This window comes from Pseudonaja textilis, chromosome 3 (assembly GCF_049901715.1).
Source record: "Pseudonaja textilis isolate UNSWEBS1 chromosome 3, rPseTex1.2, whole genome shotgun sequence".
Taxonomy (NCBI): domain Eukaryota; kingdom Metazoa; phylum Chordata; class Lepidosauria; order Squamata; family Elapidae; genus Pseudonaja; species Pseudonaja textilis.
Genome location: NC_141992.1, coordinates 109,266,227 through 109,282,401, shown reverse-complemented (window position 1 = coordinate 109,282,401; position 16,175 = coordinate 109,266,227). Strand labels below are relative to the sequence as shown.

The 16,175-nt window shown below is 36.9% G+C and overlaps 1 protein-coding gene across 1 annotated transcript; it reads left to right on the top strand.

Annotated features, from left to right (window-relative positions):
* Positions 1-1,282: 1,282 nt before the first annotated feature.
* Positions 1,283-15,039, top strand: IK (IK cytokine). The gene is made up of 20 exons (XM_087930571.1): positions 1,283-1,384; positions 3,749-3,815; positions 4,719-4,811; positions 5,310-5,369; positions 5,661-5,828; positions 5,913-6,027; positions 6,709-6,779; positions 6,874-6,920; positions 7,411-7,574; positions 7,667-7,775; positions 8,155-8,194; positions 8,519-8,726; positions 9,457-9,475; positions 9,977-10,057; positions 11,793-11,871; positions 12,514-12,571; positions 13,354-13,442; positions 13,902-14,010; positions 14,449-14,483; positions 14,768-15,039. Exons 1-20 carry the CDS (start codon positions 1,369-1,371, stop codon positions 14,793-14,795), a joined length of 1,656 nt encoding a protein of 551 aa, XP_087786697.1. The 5' UTR covers positions 1,283-1,368; the 3' UTR covers positions 14,796-15,039.
* Positions 15,040-16,175: the final 1,136 nt, after the last annotated feature.

Sequence of the window (16,175 nt, the reverse complement as noted above, 5' to 3'; positions counted from 1 at the left end):
AGTCTACAGGCCTTTGATCATCTTAGTCGCTCTTCTCTGAACTTTTTCCAAGGTCTCAACATCTTTCACCTGATACCACTTACAGACCTATAACAGCTTGAAGAGATACAAAACTCATTTTTTAAAAATTGATTTAAAGCTGTATCTGGCTGCCCAAGTTCTGGACTGAAAACTCGAATCATAGGGACCTTGGAGGTCTTCATCCCTGGAGGTTTGTAAGAAAAGACTGGACAGCTGCCTGTCTGAAATGAAATGGCCTAGGTAGGAGACCTCCAAGGTCCCTTCCAGATCTTGGCTCTATTCTGATTGATCGTTCTTTCATTTAGTCAAAATCCCTGCCCAAGGCAGGAAACCTTATTGAAACTGAACAAATGGCTGCCCAATCTTTTGCTGAAGACTGGAGCACCCACAACCCCAGGAGGCAAGCCATCCACTGATTAATTGGTCTCACTGTCAGGATTTTTTTTCCTCAGTTCCAGTTTGGATCTCTCTCTTACTAGCTTCCACCTATTGCTTCCTATCCTGCTTTCAGGCGCTTTGCAGAATAAGTTGAATCCCTCTTGTCTGTGACAGCTCCTCAAATACTTGAAGACGGCCTCTCCTGCTTCTCTTAGACTAAATATACCTCAATCCTTTCTCCTTCAGTTTTGCCTCCGGACTCGTTTGTTGCTCTTCTCTGCACTTTCTACAGTACTGGGATCTAAGATTGTTTACTACATGTAGAAATCAGCAAAAAAATAGAAGAGCAGTGGTGGAATGGCTGATCTATGTAGAAACAAAGACAGTAGCAAACAGATCAACATTTTTGTAAGCAACCAAATAGAGCTTGATAGGCTCAGATCACCCAAAATCCAAAAGATCACTAGATTGTAGTCTATATTGCATAGTCCTCTATAAATGTTATATATTGTTTTAAAAAGTGATGCATTTAAGCTTTTAAACATTTATGCAGAGAACTCAGCCATTGAAATCAACCTACAAAATAGCAAAGTTCATTTAAAATTCCCTCAATCTGCAAAAAGTAACTGTTTTTCAGTGTTAATATAAGACTTGATATGCACTGAATGAAAATGGGTGTTTTTGCTGCAATCTGCTGAATAGACCTGCTGAGGTTCTAGATTTGCCTGTTATTTTTAATGAGAGATCATTGAAAGAAAGGCTAACTGAAACTGAACCCGGAAATAGCCTATCTCGACGAGTCTATAAATGAACTACAACATACGTCTAAGGTCCCTGGGAGCTTCGGCGTAGTGCACTTCGGGTTAAGGTGCCGTCCCCGCGCGGTGCCTTGTGGGAAAGAGGCCGAGCTTGGTGCAACGCTTGTTTGTCACCTCAGTCGGAGCCGTTTATATCTCAAGAGAAGCGACAATGCCGGAGCGGGACAGTGAGTGTCATCTTAAAGCCTGCGGGAGGGTGTGTGTGAGGGGGAGTGGGGAAGAGTCGGCGAAATGCCCTCGGACTTTTTGTTGCTGGCCTCACTTTTCAAGTAAAGGGCCAGCGAATATATTCAGAGGGATCTAAGGCAGCTTGCCGTCCCTTCCCTGTTTTATTCTTGAGTGGCCGATGGGCTGGATCATCCATACAAAGGGGGCTGGGAGGGGGTACAACAAAGCAATCCCTAATGAACGAGAGACCCTCTCTCTGAAAAGTACGGACGGCAAGGAGCAGGGGGGCTTTTTGATTCTGATTACAGCTTTGGAGGGGGGAGCTTGAAAGAGTCAGATGGGCAAAGAATACAGTATTCCGATGGTGGGTTGTTATTTGTGATTTCTTTGCTGTATACTGCACGAATCAAAAAGAGGGCTGTGAAAATATTTACAGACCCCTCATATCCCGGACATAAACTGTTTCAACTCCTTCCCTCAAAACGACGCTATAGAGCACTGCACATCAGAACAACTAGACACAAGGACAGTTTTTCCCTGAACGCCATCACTCTGCTAAACAAATACTTCCCTCAACACTGTTCAACCATTACAAAGTCTGAACTACTATTACCATTAATCTTCTCATCACTCCTTATCACCCATCCCCTCCCACTTGTGACGATATGACTGTAACTTTGTCGCTTGTATCCTTACAATTTATATTGACTGTTTCCTAATATGATTTGATTGCTTATTGTACCCCGTGACTATTATTAAGTGTTGTACCTTATGATTCTGGACTCTTGACAAATGTATCTTTTCTTGTATGTATACTGAGAGCATTTGCACTGAAGACAAATTCCTTGTGTGTCCAATCACACTTGGCCAATAAAGAATTCTGTACTTTCCTCTGTACAGTACTATATCTTCTTCTTCTTCTTCTTCTTCTTCTTCTTCTTCTTCTTCTTCTTCTTCTTCTTCTTCTTCTTCTTCTTCTTCTTCTTCTTCTTCTTCTTCTTCTTCTTCTTCTTCTTCTTCTCCTCCTCCTCCTCCTCCTCCTCCTCCTCCTCCTCCTCCTTGTCCTCCTCCTCCTCCACCACCACCACCACCTCCTCCTCCTCCTCCTCCTCCCCTTCTTCCTTCTTTTCTTTCTTCCTATATTATACACACACACACACACACACACATATATATTTATTTATTTATATAATATATGTGATATATATATATATGTGTGTGTGTGTATATTCGGCTTTGTTCGGGTATTTTCCCACGTCATTGTAGTTGTGCTTTTAAAGTTGTAGCAACGTTATAGAAGCCTGATGATGGCAGATGAGATTCTGCCGAAACGTTGCTACAACTTTAAAAGCACAACTATAATGACGTGGGAAAATACCCGAACAAAGCTGAATACCATACATGTAAGTACCCGCGAAAACTTAAGAATAGATAGAGAGAGAAAGAGAGAGAGACACACACACACACACACACACACACACACACACACACACACACGGTCAAACTTGGTTAACTTACCCTCTGGAAACAAATACTGTGGGGAGTAAGACACCCCTAATACCCCTGGGGGGGGTACTTTAAAATGGTTTCTACCATGGTAACAGCTTCACAGTGCTCCCTCTTGTGGAGGAATAGAAGAATTGAGGCACTGTGCGACAGTACAACAGCATGAGTCCCGACTATAGGATTTTCCTGTCTTACAGGATTGGGATAAATAAATACCTGGGCAATGCTGGGTTATCAGCTAGTTGGATATAAAACAGGCTAATTTTCAGTGGGGAAACCTGAAGAAAAAATGAAGCAAAAAGCAGGAGTTACTTACATGTAGCAGCTGTTCAATTACAATTTCAAAATTGAATATGATCAGTTTCTAATTCTTACTATTTTACATTTTGATGGACTGGTGAAAACCAAAAGTTTTGTGTGTACTAGGAATTTTTTGTCACCCCTTTATATTTTACTTTACCTCTTGATTTTTCTAAACATGGCCACCCTGTTTCTTCTGTCTTCAAGGAATCCTGAATCTTTATATTTGAGAAGGTTTAAATTTGGAATAATTAAGAAATGTAGTTAACTAAAAATGTAGTTTCTGTTATCGCTGTACCTTTCTGCTGGGTTTCACAGAATGGTTTGTAGTCTATAAGAAAGCTAATATTGTTCTGAGCAATTTCTTGAATCTCTTAATTTTTCCACACTGTTACACATGGGAACTGGCTGAAAATCAGTTGAATATGAAGTATTTCTTGGTATTATTTCTCTTCAGATATTTTACTTATGTATGAAAAATGTCACAATAAATTGTTTGACTGAAATGCATACTTCTCTTTCAGATATGGTATGTTGACTTATAATTCTCGTTTTAGGTGAGCCGTTCTCCAACCCTTTAGCCCCAGATGGGCATGATGTGGATGATTCTCATTCTTTTCATCAGTGAGTAGAGCTTTTAATTGTATCTTAAGATACATTTTTCAGTATTCTAGACCAATTTTGTTTCATATACGTTGTTTAGGAAACCAACCACATTTTCCTCCAAATTCAACAATAGGGTTTCGGTATCCTATACATAGAACTTTGAAGATTGCCAATTGTTCTCATACTTATGCGGAATGCAAAATCTTAGCAGTACCACTTTATTAATCCCTGCTTCTATCTCCAGTTTATACTTGGAGGAAAAGTAAGCTTTCTCATTATACAATGGTGCAGTGGAAGATAAGAGGAAGGATCTTTGTCAGTGCTGATTGGACTACATTGGCCAGCAAAAACTTGTGTATATTAGCTAATGAAATTACAAAGAGCCAAAACAGTGTTCAATGTTGTAAGCTGCCTAGACTTGCCTTACAGCAAGATGGCAAGCAAATTTAATAAGTAAAAAATAGATAGATAGATAGATAGATAGATAGATAGATAGATAATGGCATTTTATCCAGTGTACTTTCGATAATGAAATAAAATACCACCTGACCAAGCAAACAATAATGGTGCAATAATGTATTATGCTTTTTGATTTTTTTCTATATCTATTTTTTCTTACCAATTTTTATGCTATAATTTGCAGTGGGCAAATCATGGGATATCACAAAGTATTTTTTCTCACTAGCAGGGATTGTGACAAATCTATATATAATATATAGGTATAGTAATTGAATATTATATAGGAGCATTTAGTTTTTCTTAATAAGTTATGTACTATGAGTTCCATATTTTGCAGTATTTCAAATGCTTTAATTTAACTTTTTCAGAGTCATTTAGAGTCAGGTGGCATACAAATTTAATGAATAATGATAGTAGTATTCTGTTTTTATGCTCTTTTATAAGCAATTGTTTTTGTGATAGGTCTAAATTGACCAATGAAGACTTTCGTAAGCTTCTTATGACTCCACGGGCAACACCAACATCTGCACCACCTTCAAAATCTCGCCATCATGAGTAAGCATGCAATGTTTGTATTTTTTTATCAAAAATGTATTTATTTTACAATTTGCCAACTATTTTAGTTGACATCTTATACTAGTTCTAACTTAATCTTGTGTTATCTACAAAATAAATGCATGCATAATGTATATGTCAAAATAATTGAAATACACACACACACACACACACACACACTAAATAAATGCTAAAATCAAGACTAGGCTACTTGAATAAATAGAATTTGCAAAAAATAGTAATTTTTTTACAGAGAAGTCACGTACATTTTATCCATGTAGGAATCCTGAAAAGTAAGATGTATTACTTTCTATAAACTGCCTACATGATGTTGTTATTATTTTGAAAGCATTTTTGTTGAAGGCATTTATGGTTTCCTCTGAAGTGAATAAGGAATAAAATTTCATTATTACTAATATTACTTTGAAATTAGAGTTTAACTTTTATTGCAGTTTAATCATAGGATATTAAGAACATTTTTATTTTTGTTCTTTTTAGAATGCCCAGAGAGTACAATGAAGATGAAGATCCAGCTGCTCGCAGGAGAAAGAAAAAAAGGTAATAGAGACTAGTTCCTGAAGTTTCCAAAAGGGCTAATGCATTTTTGAACTGGAGGAAGAATCATATTGCTGGATAAATGGAGCTAATAATTTTGCTTCTCTTTTAGTACTTAATATAAATCAGACAATATATATATATTATTTCTCTGTATGAATAATGTAGGTTTAGGTTAATGATGAAACAAAGGAAAGTGGCAATCAGCATTACTAGTGTTAAAAAATTATTCTTAGAATACCATGTATTGGTATTCCTAATTTATTTTGGTCTTTTTCTTCTTTAAAATGTCAGCTATTATGCAAAACTACGTCAGCAAGAGATTGAGCGAGAGAGGGAATTGGCTGAGAAATACAGAGACCGTGCCAAGGAAAGACGTGATGGTGTCAACAAAGATTATGAAGAAACAGAACTAATCAGTACAACTGCCAATTACAGGGCAGTGGGACCCACTGCAGAGGCGTGAGTACAGTCACAGTTACTGCCATTTCGACTGGGAGTACAATGTAGTGCTTACCTTAAACCACTTATTTTTTATTGTACTAGGGATAAATCAGCAGCAGAAAAGAGGCGGCAATTGATTCAGGAGTCCAAATTCTTGGGTGGTGACATGGAACACACTCACTTGGTGAAGGGTCTTGATTTTGCTTTGTTGCAGAAGGTGAGCCAGAAATGCAACAGTGCATAGACAATTCACTTCTTAAGAAATTCTTGACATTATTTTTGCTGCTGTTCTACCTAAAAATATTCCAAATATCTACGGGTGTATTTTTTGGTAATTTTTCCTATTTTGGATTGTAATGCCTCTTCTTCCCAATTATGTTATTGCAGAAATTGTTTGAAATGAAGAATCTGAGAAATTGTTTGGGGCTTTCAGGCCACTGTTTTTCAGTGGTTGCTACTAAAGTATATTATGTCAATTTCATAGTTTGCATAGAATACATACATTTCATGTATGAAATACCTGCATTAAAAATCTAAAAAGCCTTTTTTCCCATTTGCCACTACTTACTTCTCCCCCTCTCCTTAACCTTCCTTGCCTCAGCAGTCCTGAGGGCATGGAAGATTGCTTTTTTCTTGGTTGCTAATAACAGTAAGTAAATAGTGAACAAGGCTATTATGCAGGGAGATATTTTAAACTTCCTTGCTTTCCTGCTGCTCATAACAGTGGAAAAATAGTGGTGGCTGACCAGCTGGGTGGTGGTGGAAAATGGTGGATTCAGATCTGCAGACTGGTGAAGAGCTGTTGGGAGCCAGCAGTCTGTTCCTATTTTATCTAATCTATTGGGAGTCTATATTTGTAAAATCATACCATTTTAAAGAAAACGTTATTTCTGTTCAGGTACGGGCAGAGATTGCCAGCAAAGAAAAAGAGGAAGAAGAACTAATGGAAAAGCCTCAAAAAGAAACTAAGTAAGTAGGGATGAGAGAGTTCTGACCTATGAGCTTTTAGGCTGAAAAAATAGTAGCCCAGTTACTCAAGGGTATTTCATTGCTTCCTTTTTAGGAAGGATGAAGATCCAGAAAACAAAATTGAATTCAAGACTCGTTTGGGTAAGATTGTTCAAACATTTTATTGATTTATTAGATTTACATTCTATTTTTTCTTCAAATGCTTCTGGTTAACATATATAATGCCTTCCTTCCATTTTTTTTCCTGTCCAACAACAACCCTGAGATGTAGGTCTGGCTGAAAGAGCGACCCATCCAGTCACCCAGTGAACTTCTGTGTTTGAGAGTGAACTTGAATCATCTCGATCTTAGTCCAACAATTATATATATGTTTACCTAAAATAAAATGTTACAAACATGTACTGTGAGCAAGTTTATCCTGCTTCTATGAGTTCTTCAATAACCTGAGGGTGAAAGTTGTTTTTTTTTTTCTCTAGGCTTAGGTTTATGTGCTTTAAAGAATGGCTGATCGGAGCAATGGCTGCAGTGTCTTGGTTCTAGTTCTGACAATATCATAAAAACATACTGTGGCTTATTTAGCTTAATGTATTGTGTGAATAGTGGCATATTCATGAATCCTCTTTTTTGCTAGGCCGTAACATCTATCGGATGCTATTCAGGAACAAGGTGTATGAGCGGAATGAGCTCTTCCTGCCAGGACGAATGGCTTATGTGGTGGATCTTGATGATGAGTATGCTGACACAGATATTCCCACAACTTTGATTAGAAGTAAGGCTGATTGTCCAACCATGGAGGTAATTGATCTAATTGCTGTGGTAATGCTTTATGAGCAAGGCAGTTGTATATGAGCTATCAAAGTAGTGATTCCTGTGATTTATCCTTCTAGGCCCAGACCACATTGACTACAAATGATATTGTAATTAGTAAACTGACTCAGATTCTTTCATATCTGAGGCAAGGCACTCGTAATAAAAAACTCAAGAAAAAGGATAAAGGTAAGCATATGTTTTTAGAACTCAGATTTGCACATATCGTTTTCCATGATGAACAGCATTAAAAATGAACATTTGTTAATATTTGATTAATGTTAGAATAGTAACTGAGTACAAAACTTAGATTCTACATTGCCCTATAGGTTGATGTTTCACATTAGTATGGAAAATGTGTTTAAGATGGAGATTATTTCTTTTTCAATCTGTGGAATAGACACTTGCATAATCAAAGAGTGAAAAGATTAACATAAGTTGGGTATCATATAAAAATGCACTATTGAGAAAATGCTACAAGACATTTGCAAAAACATTTTAGCTCCTAAAAGAAATAATGTATCATGGGTATCGAAGTAAGTATAGTCTGATTTGTCTCTATTTGTAGGGAAACTGGATGAGAAGAAACCCCCAGAGGCAGACTTGAGGTAAGTATATGGATACATCAAGTGCTTTTCCTTCAGAGTTGGAGCCTTCTCATTGTATTTGGAACTGTTTTCAGGAAGCTGCTGCATTCTTGCATGGTCCTCAGTTTGGAAGGAACAGACAAGTGAATTAATTTGGCTTCCCCTTCAGGTTGTAGGGGCTGAATTGTTTAAAAAGAAGATATCACCATCTTGGGAGAAAAATGTTTAATAGAAAATAATTTATGATCAGTGATTCTCCTGGCAAGATTCTTATGCCATTTTCTGAGACTTACATGTATGTATTTTATGTTTTGCTTTTTTAATATGTGCTTGTCTGATGAAAAGCATTTTTGAAGATATTGGTGATTATGTACCGTCGGCGGCAAAAGTGCCACGAGAAAAGGAACGAGAGAGATACAGGGAACGGGACCGAGAACGGGAGAGAGAAAGAGACAGGGAACATGAACGAGATCGGGAACGGGAGAGAGAAAGGGAACGTGAAGAGGAGAAGAAGAGGCACAGCTACTTTGAGAAACCTAAAGCTGATGATGAGGTAAGCATGTCTGCCTGCCTGCCTCCCTGCCTGCTTCCCTGTCTGTCTGTCTGTCTATCTATCTATCTGTCTATCTATCTATCTCATAAAATTGAGACTTTGTCAGGCCCAAAATTCAATTAAGTTTAATTTTTTACTTACTTACACCTAATGGACAGGATCTTGCCAAACTAAAACTATAACTTTCTAACCTATTAGAGATGTATCCTAAGAGATTCTAGAGTATAGTTACTCTGAGCCTCTTTCTCCCCCACTTCTCCATCCGGTATGGGATTGTCCAGGCCTCTATCTGAGACAGCTCTCTATTGCCAAAACTCTTCCCCCACTGCTCCTGCAGGTGATATTCCGTCACAGCTATTGTGGTTTTTTGTGGCTCTTTATCAGAACTGTGTATTACCATTCTAAAACAATTTTGAAATCTTTTGTAATCTTAATGAGGTTGCAATAATTAAATGGAAACAGTGAATTAAATTGTACAAAATTGTCAGTAAAATTATAGAAATAACGGTCTTGTAATATTTCACTTTATTCACAAGTAGTTCTCAGATGCTAGTTGCAGAAGTACATGAACGTTTGGCTTCTTATCAGTACCTGGCACATCAGGACAAAATTCTGTACTATATGCATCTTTTGAATTAATGGAACATAGCTTGTCTTGCGTTAAGTAACTAGCCTTCATCTTGATTGTTTATTTTGAGAGTAATGTGTTCATTTTCTTTTCTCCATTTAGCCTAATGATATAGACAAAGGTAAGTTCTTACCTTAACCTTGATTTTAAAAACTGGCTGCAAGCAGGAAAAATATGATTGTTAAACAAAATATCTCTGCTATTGCAGATTTAAGAAGAAACAAATGTTATCACAGTCATTCAATATCACTAGAGATTTATCTCCACTGAATATTTTGAAAATCTAATGCAGTATGACTGGGATTCTTTTTTTAGCTTGTTGGTTAGCCATGCTAGAAAGATTTTTAAAAATTTATTTTGGTTTTCTTGTATGATTATTTCCTTATTTGTGGTGAATTTAAAGGCTGCTTTACATATCACAATAAGCCAACACTGACTTTTTTATATCCCTTACGTTTTGGAGTGGCCTTCTGATTTAGTGGTTTCAATCTCTATGCAGTAATGACACCCAATCAAGAGGATCTCTTATGTCTCCTTAGTTCCTTTTAGTTTTCAATAAGATTCAGCTAGAACAGTGTTATTTCTGTTAGACTGGTCAGTAATTTCTTTCTCCTTTTTTCAGGACCTGGCTCAGCCAAAGAGTTGATTAAATCAATCAATGAAAAGTTTGCGGGTGCTACTGGCTGGGAAGGGACAGAACCATATCCTTTACATCTATATACTGAATGAGAGATTCTAGGTTTAGCAGCTGCTGTGGGGTTTTTAGTAAAACAGTTGTCTTCTATATAAATTCCAATGTTTATTTAAAAAATACTTTGCTCTTGTATCTTGGGAAAGTTCCAAAAGAACACCTGTAGTCCAAGATTTAAGATGACATTTGAAACCAGAATCTTGGTGGTTCATTGAAGTAGTTGTTAAGAGAGACCTTACACGACTGCTTTGCTCAATGACTGCAATCCTGGCACTCCAGGTTGCAGTCATTAAGGAATCTTGCAAATTGTTAAATGGAAGAGTCCCAGTAAAGAATGCAAAGGTGCTTCAGAAGTGGGAGAAGCCCTAGGAGGCCAGTGTAGATCTATGTGAGTTTGGGTAGGTGCTGCAGTGCAGTCCAAACCAACCATTTCAGGAAGCCTCAGCCAGCCCAGGCCAACCTTACAATGCAGCATTCAGTGACATTGCCAGGGTTGGTCCTGGAATAGAGGTCTGGGCTCTTCAGCAACCTTGGCTAGCTGCTGCCGTCCCCGAATTTCAACTTCAGCCCCGGTGCTGCCACTGTTGTTGAGAAATACTGTCTAAAGATCTACACTGTGGCCAGCTACATGCTACTGATCTTCAGTTGTTTTCCCCCTGCTTCTGATTGTCAGCATAGAAAAGTGTAGGAGCCAGTCTAGTAATACTTCAGAAGCTTTTTTCCCCTTTTTCTTTTCATTTCCCACATCATGGGGCCGATTGGTGCTGGTGTGGCTGGCTACAGTATGGGGCTTGAGAAAGCAATCCTCTATGGTAGAGGCAGTATTGGGATTGAAATTGAGGCCTAAGAGTGGGAACCGTTGGCTGAGACTGCTGAAGGCCTTGGCCTCTATGTCAGGACTGTACCACAGAACATAGAGTGGGGATCAGGGAGATAGACAGAAGCAGGGGAGTTGCAGTAACCATGCAGTTATAAGTGCAGGTGGGCTCCAAGCACCCAAATTTTCACATGACTGCAAGGGTGTTGCAGCGGCCATAACTTTGGCCACAGTTGCACGTCCCTTTGTTCAGCACTGTCATAATTTTGAATGATCATATCAATGGTTATAAGTCAAGGACTGCCATTATACATATACGTTCTATGGAAATATATAATCCTTGTTTAATGGCCAATTGCTTAGTGATCTTTTAAAGTTAAAGGAACCCCTGCAAAGCTACTTACAACCCAGTTCCAAGGTTCTGACAGTTGCATACCCTCTCACATGATTGCATTTTAGGCACTTGGCAAGAAGCACACCTTTATAGCTGGTCACAGTGTTCTATAGTCATGTGACCACAATTTATGGGATTTTTGTCCAGTTTCCAGCAGAAAACATCCATAGGTACACAGCAATTCACTTAAAAACCACAGTATTTGCTTAATAACTACTGCAAAAAAGTTAGAAAATTGGGCCAGTCATATGGGTACCATGACTTACAACTGTTATGACTTAGGATAGAAATTCCGGGCTCCATTCTAGTTGTATGTTGAGAGCTACCTATTGTTTCCAGTGGAGTGACTGGAAGAGATATTTGGCTCCAGTGAAATTGATGTGTGTGTTACTAAAGCTTGTGAGAAAGAAAATACTGACTCTGAACAGCTTAAGACATTTCTATTCTGCTTAGTCTCATGGATTCATGGTGCTTGCTTAATAGGTGGAGACAATCTTGTCCTTTTCAAGACTTTTGTTCCTTATCCTTTAAAACATTAAAAAAGGCTGAAGATAAAAAGCAAGTTGGTGATTTTTTTGGAATGCTAAACAGCTATGCTGAATGCTACCCTGCAACGTAAGAATATTATGTATTCAACATTCAGAGGATTACTGATATAGGAATAGAAGTAACATCAAGTTTTTTTAAAATTTTGGAATAGTGGAACATAAATTTCAAATTAAAAAAACATTCAGATCAGGAATGTGAATTTTTTTTGGCTCAAGGGCCAGGCACATTTTCTTGGCAAATAATTTTGACAAAATAAAACATTTATTTATTTAAAATTTCAGGACCGAAGGTTGATAGGGCTGATTCATTATCATATACACAAGCTTGGAAAATATTTGATCTTATACTAAGTAATCAGTAAAATCTAGATAATGAAGTTAAATAGTTTGTGGATATTCAAAACTGTCCTGCAACTAAAGTTTTCTATCAGCATGTATACACACACATACACATGCAAAAAGCATTTGTTACTCAACTGAGTTATAAATGGGCAGAGTAATAGGCTAGGAGAATATAACTTTTTTGAAATGGTCTACTGCTGTAGATGTAGATGCTGACTGAAGTCCAATTTTTCAGTATTAGATTTTACCATGTATATAAAATCTATAAACTAAGCAGAGAATTCCAGATTTCTTACTGCTGTATCTCAAAATATAACTTTGAATGGGATTGTAAATATAATTACTGCCAATTTTGTGTTTTTCCTAGAATGGATGCCATGGCTGTGGATAGTGATGAAGAAGTAGATTATAGTAAAATGGATCAGGTATACCATCGATAAGTATTTTTCTATAGTGTAATATTTCCATAATGAATCATTTGGAATCTGTATACTATTAAAACTCTACAGGTTTGTGTGTAACCTTTAACTTGGCATAGGGCAACAAGGTACCTCAAATGGACTAACTTATAGATCACTGTCAAAATTCAGAATCCATTACTCTCATGCCATTTGAAATTTGGCAAATTTTATAAAACATTTTATGACAATACAAAATGTCAAAAACCACCTCATGTGGTCAGTTGTGCTGTTCAGTTCAACATGGGTTATTTTCAAGGCAGATACATTTCTGAATATCTCCCTGAATATTTAAGATTTTTTGTAGTGAAGGCAGTACATTAGAAGCTCTGTCATTGCTGAAAGCATTGTAGAATCTGATAAGGAAATAGATCTGAAAAGCTAACCCAATGGATCAGGGTTTGTCTAGTATATATTTACATTGAAGTTTTTTCATGGGAACCTGACAACTTTAACTTTCTAACCTCACTTGCAGTTGGATAAGGTGCCAAAATGGATTTTGCCATGTGAGATAAAATATTGTAATGCTTTTGTCTCTCTCTGTGTGTGTGTGTGCATACCTACTGCAAAAAGTCTATAGTCTGGATACTTTATTCTTGGAAGCTAACGTTTTGTTTACTTTTTCTGCAGCAAAATTAATGATTGAGTATTCTAAAATATGCAGCATTGAAAAACAGTTTCCTTTACTTTCAGCCTAAAGTGGTACAATTCTTTTTACTACATAATTTGTCTTTATCTCCTTCCCCAAGGGAAACAAAAAAGGACCTCTGGGTCGCTGGGACTTCGACACACAAGAAGAATATAGCGAGTATATGAACAACAAAGAGGCTTTACCCAAGTGAGTTTGCTAGTTGTTTTTAAGAGTAGGAAGATAGGTGGTATTATAGGATATATTATTTATAAGTGATAGGATTCCAGAAAACCCTTAAGACTTCTCTTTGTCCCCAGGTCAAGGGTTAACATGATGTGATATATTAGTTGTACCCCCATCATATTATTTGTATTGCATTGTTTGTTGTTCTATTTGTTTCAGTCTGGACTTCCTGTTTGTGGTTTTTAACTATTTTACTCTTTTTATGGATTTTATAACCCACCCAGAGTTTTCTGGAATGGGTAGCCATATTAAGTTAATTAAATTAAATTAAAATTATTACACTTAAATTCATCCTATGTTTTGTAGAATGCTTCATAAGATGCCTCATGTAATAGAGCTGAGAAAGTAGATCTTAGATTTTTGCATCAAACTAGTTGAATCACAAATTTCCCACCTGTACTTAACTTGTTTCTCTTATTTTAGAGCAGCGTTCCAGTATGGAATCAAGATGTCTGAAGGTCGTAAGACACGTCGTTTCAAAGAGACCAATGACAAAGCTGAACTAGATCGGCAGTGGAAAAAGATTAGTGCAGTAAGCATCTTAAGCTATATTTATTTAGTAACATTTGTTTTGTCCACCATAGGTTGTACTTTAAGGTTTTACACACATACCTTACAGGTTTTAAGATTTGGAAAGAATTGTGTTCTGCTATTTCATTCAGTTTTATGCATAGAAATAGGCTATATTTTTAGGTCCCTTCAATTCTGTGTCAGGGCTTTCAGTAAGAATGTGACACCTAATAGCTTGTTTATGATCAAAATTCTGATGCCTAAAAGTTCTCTATACTATGGGAGCAAACTAAACTTTTTCATGTGTGCAATAGAATCAGTATTCATTCTACCAGAAAGCAGCTGGTCTATTTGATTTTTCTGCTATTCACATGATCTTTTGCTTGAAAGTTAGGTGTTCCCCCCAAAATAAATGATTTAATATCATATCCACAATACAGTTACTGTATTCTCTTTGCAGATCATTGAAAAAAGAAAGAAGATGGAGGCTGATGGGTTAGTATAATCGTTTTCACTTGAAAAGTTTAATGTGATGTGAAAAGTACTCATGAAGCCAACTCTACCTTATATGTGTCATCTTGTGTGTATTCAGCAAATTCCAGCTACTTATTTGTGGCAGGAGATACATGTGTGGTCTGAAGAATATTAATTACTTTACCTTCTGCATTTTTTGTTCTTAGATATGCTTTGTCTTTAGTACTGTATGTTTTGTCTGTGTGTGTAGTTTCTGCTAAAGTGCCCCATCTAACTGCATTTCATATAAACGTCTGTAATTTCAGGGTTGAGGTGAAGAGACCAAAATACTGAAGCTGCCAAGAGGTTCTGATTCCTTCAGTTGTATTCTGAAGCTCAACTCTAGTGGAGATTTTATTCTGATGGAATAGTCACTGAAACAAGCCCACCTTGCTTCCTGCTTATATGGGAATATGAAGGGCAGCACCTGATTGCAATGAAACTTTTTAGATGATTTTTTCCTTGTCTACAGCACATGTTCCCCAGGGGCTTGCACTTTGGATTTGTACTGCAATAAAAAAAAATGTACTAATGTTTATATTACAGACTTCTTATTGTGTTCCTTGCATGCATGGCAATATGGGACAGGTACGATTTGGGAGAAGGGGGTCTTTATACAGAAAGCAATATGAATGTTCTTGTTAGTAGTGTTTGCTATATAGAAATACAGCCTGATATAAGCTTACATAGCATATTCTGCCTATTAGGAAAAATCCTTTGGTCTCCATTGTTACTTACTATTTCTGATAGTTTCTGCCTGTCTTGTACTCCCTCAAACATTGTCATCTTGTGGGACCAAGGAAATACGCCTTCTCTGCCACTGCCCTCCCAACAGCAGCCTTTCCCCTTGGGTTTCAGAATTCCCTTAAGACCTAGCTCTATTCCAAACCCGGAGACAGTGTTCCTCTAGATCACGGGTTTCAAACTCGATCGCATCACGTGACATCACTTGATGTATCGTAATCTTTTTTGCCTTTGCAGAGCCAGGGTGGGTGTGGCCTGCATGTGACGCAGTTTGAGACCCCTGTTAGAGCACTCTAAGATTTTATTAGTATGGTTATTTTTAGTCTGGATTGCCATGTCATAGTTTATGTTTTTTGAACTGTTTTAACTATATGTTTGGATTCCCAGTCGCAATAATAAAGAAATAACAATATGATGCAAATATTTTAATTAAATGAAGTAAATTGCCAAAATTAAGTCCTTAAAGCTAATAATAGAAATATTAATCCAATTTAGGATTAACTATAGGAGTAAACAATGCAAATATTTGTTTAATGATCATGAATGAAGAAGCCATAATACTTTCCACTGAAGGATTTGCAGAATTAGCACTGAATGTATCAGTTGTTTAATCCCAACTAATAATTTTTAAAGATTGGTTTTACAGCTTTCCATTCTTAAGCTTCCTGATGATGTATCTGCAAATTTTCCTATTTGTTGTTGGATTCCAATAGTTAAAGATTAATTTTTGTCAGTTTTGCTATTTTCTACATATTCAATAAATCACAATCATTAAACGGTAAATGTGTGAGATAAGTACATTTGTGTGAAAAAAATGCAGTATTTTGTCTCCCAAATATTGAAGCCCAGTCATTCATAAGAACCACTCTTAGAAACTTTTGTAAGAACCTAGTCTCTGGATTAAGTCATCAAGAGAAAATGCCCATTTTC

Bases quoted from the DNA above. Each gene is read 5' to 3' on its own strand.
- IK (XM_087930571.1), top strand. The intron at 13,443-13,901 runs GTGAGTTTGCTA...CTCTTATTTTAG, and splicing joins AACAAAGAGGCTTTACCCAA to AGCAGCGTTCCAGTATGGAA. The intron at 14,484-14,767 runs GTTAGTATAATC...CTGTAATTTCAG, and splicing joins AAGAAGATGGAGGCTGATGG to GGTTGAGGTGAAGAGACCAA.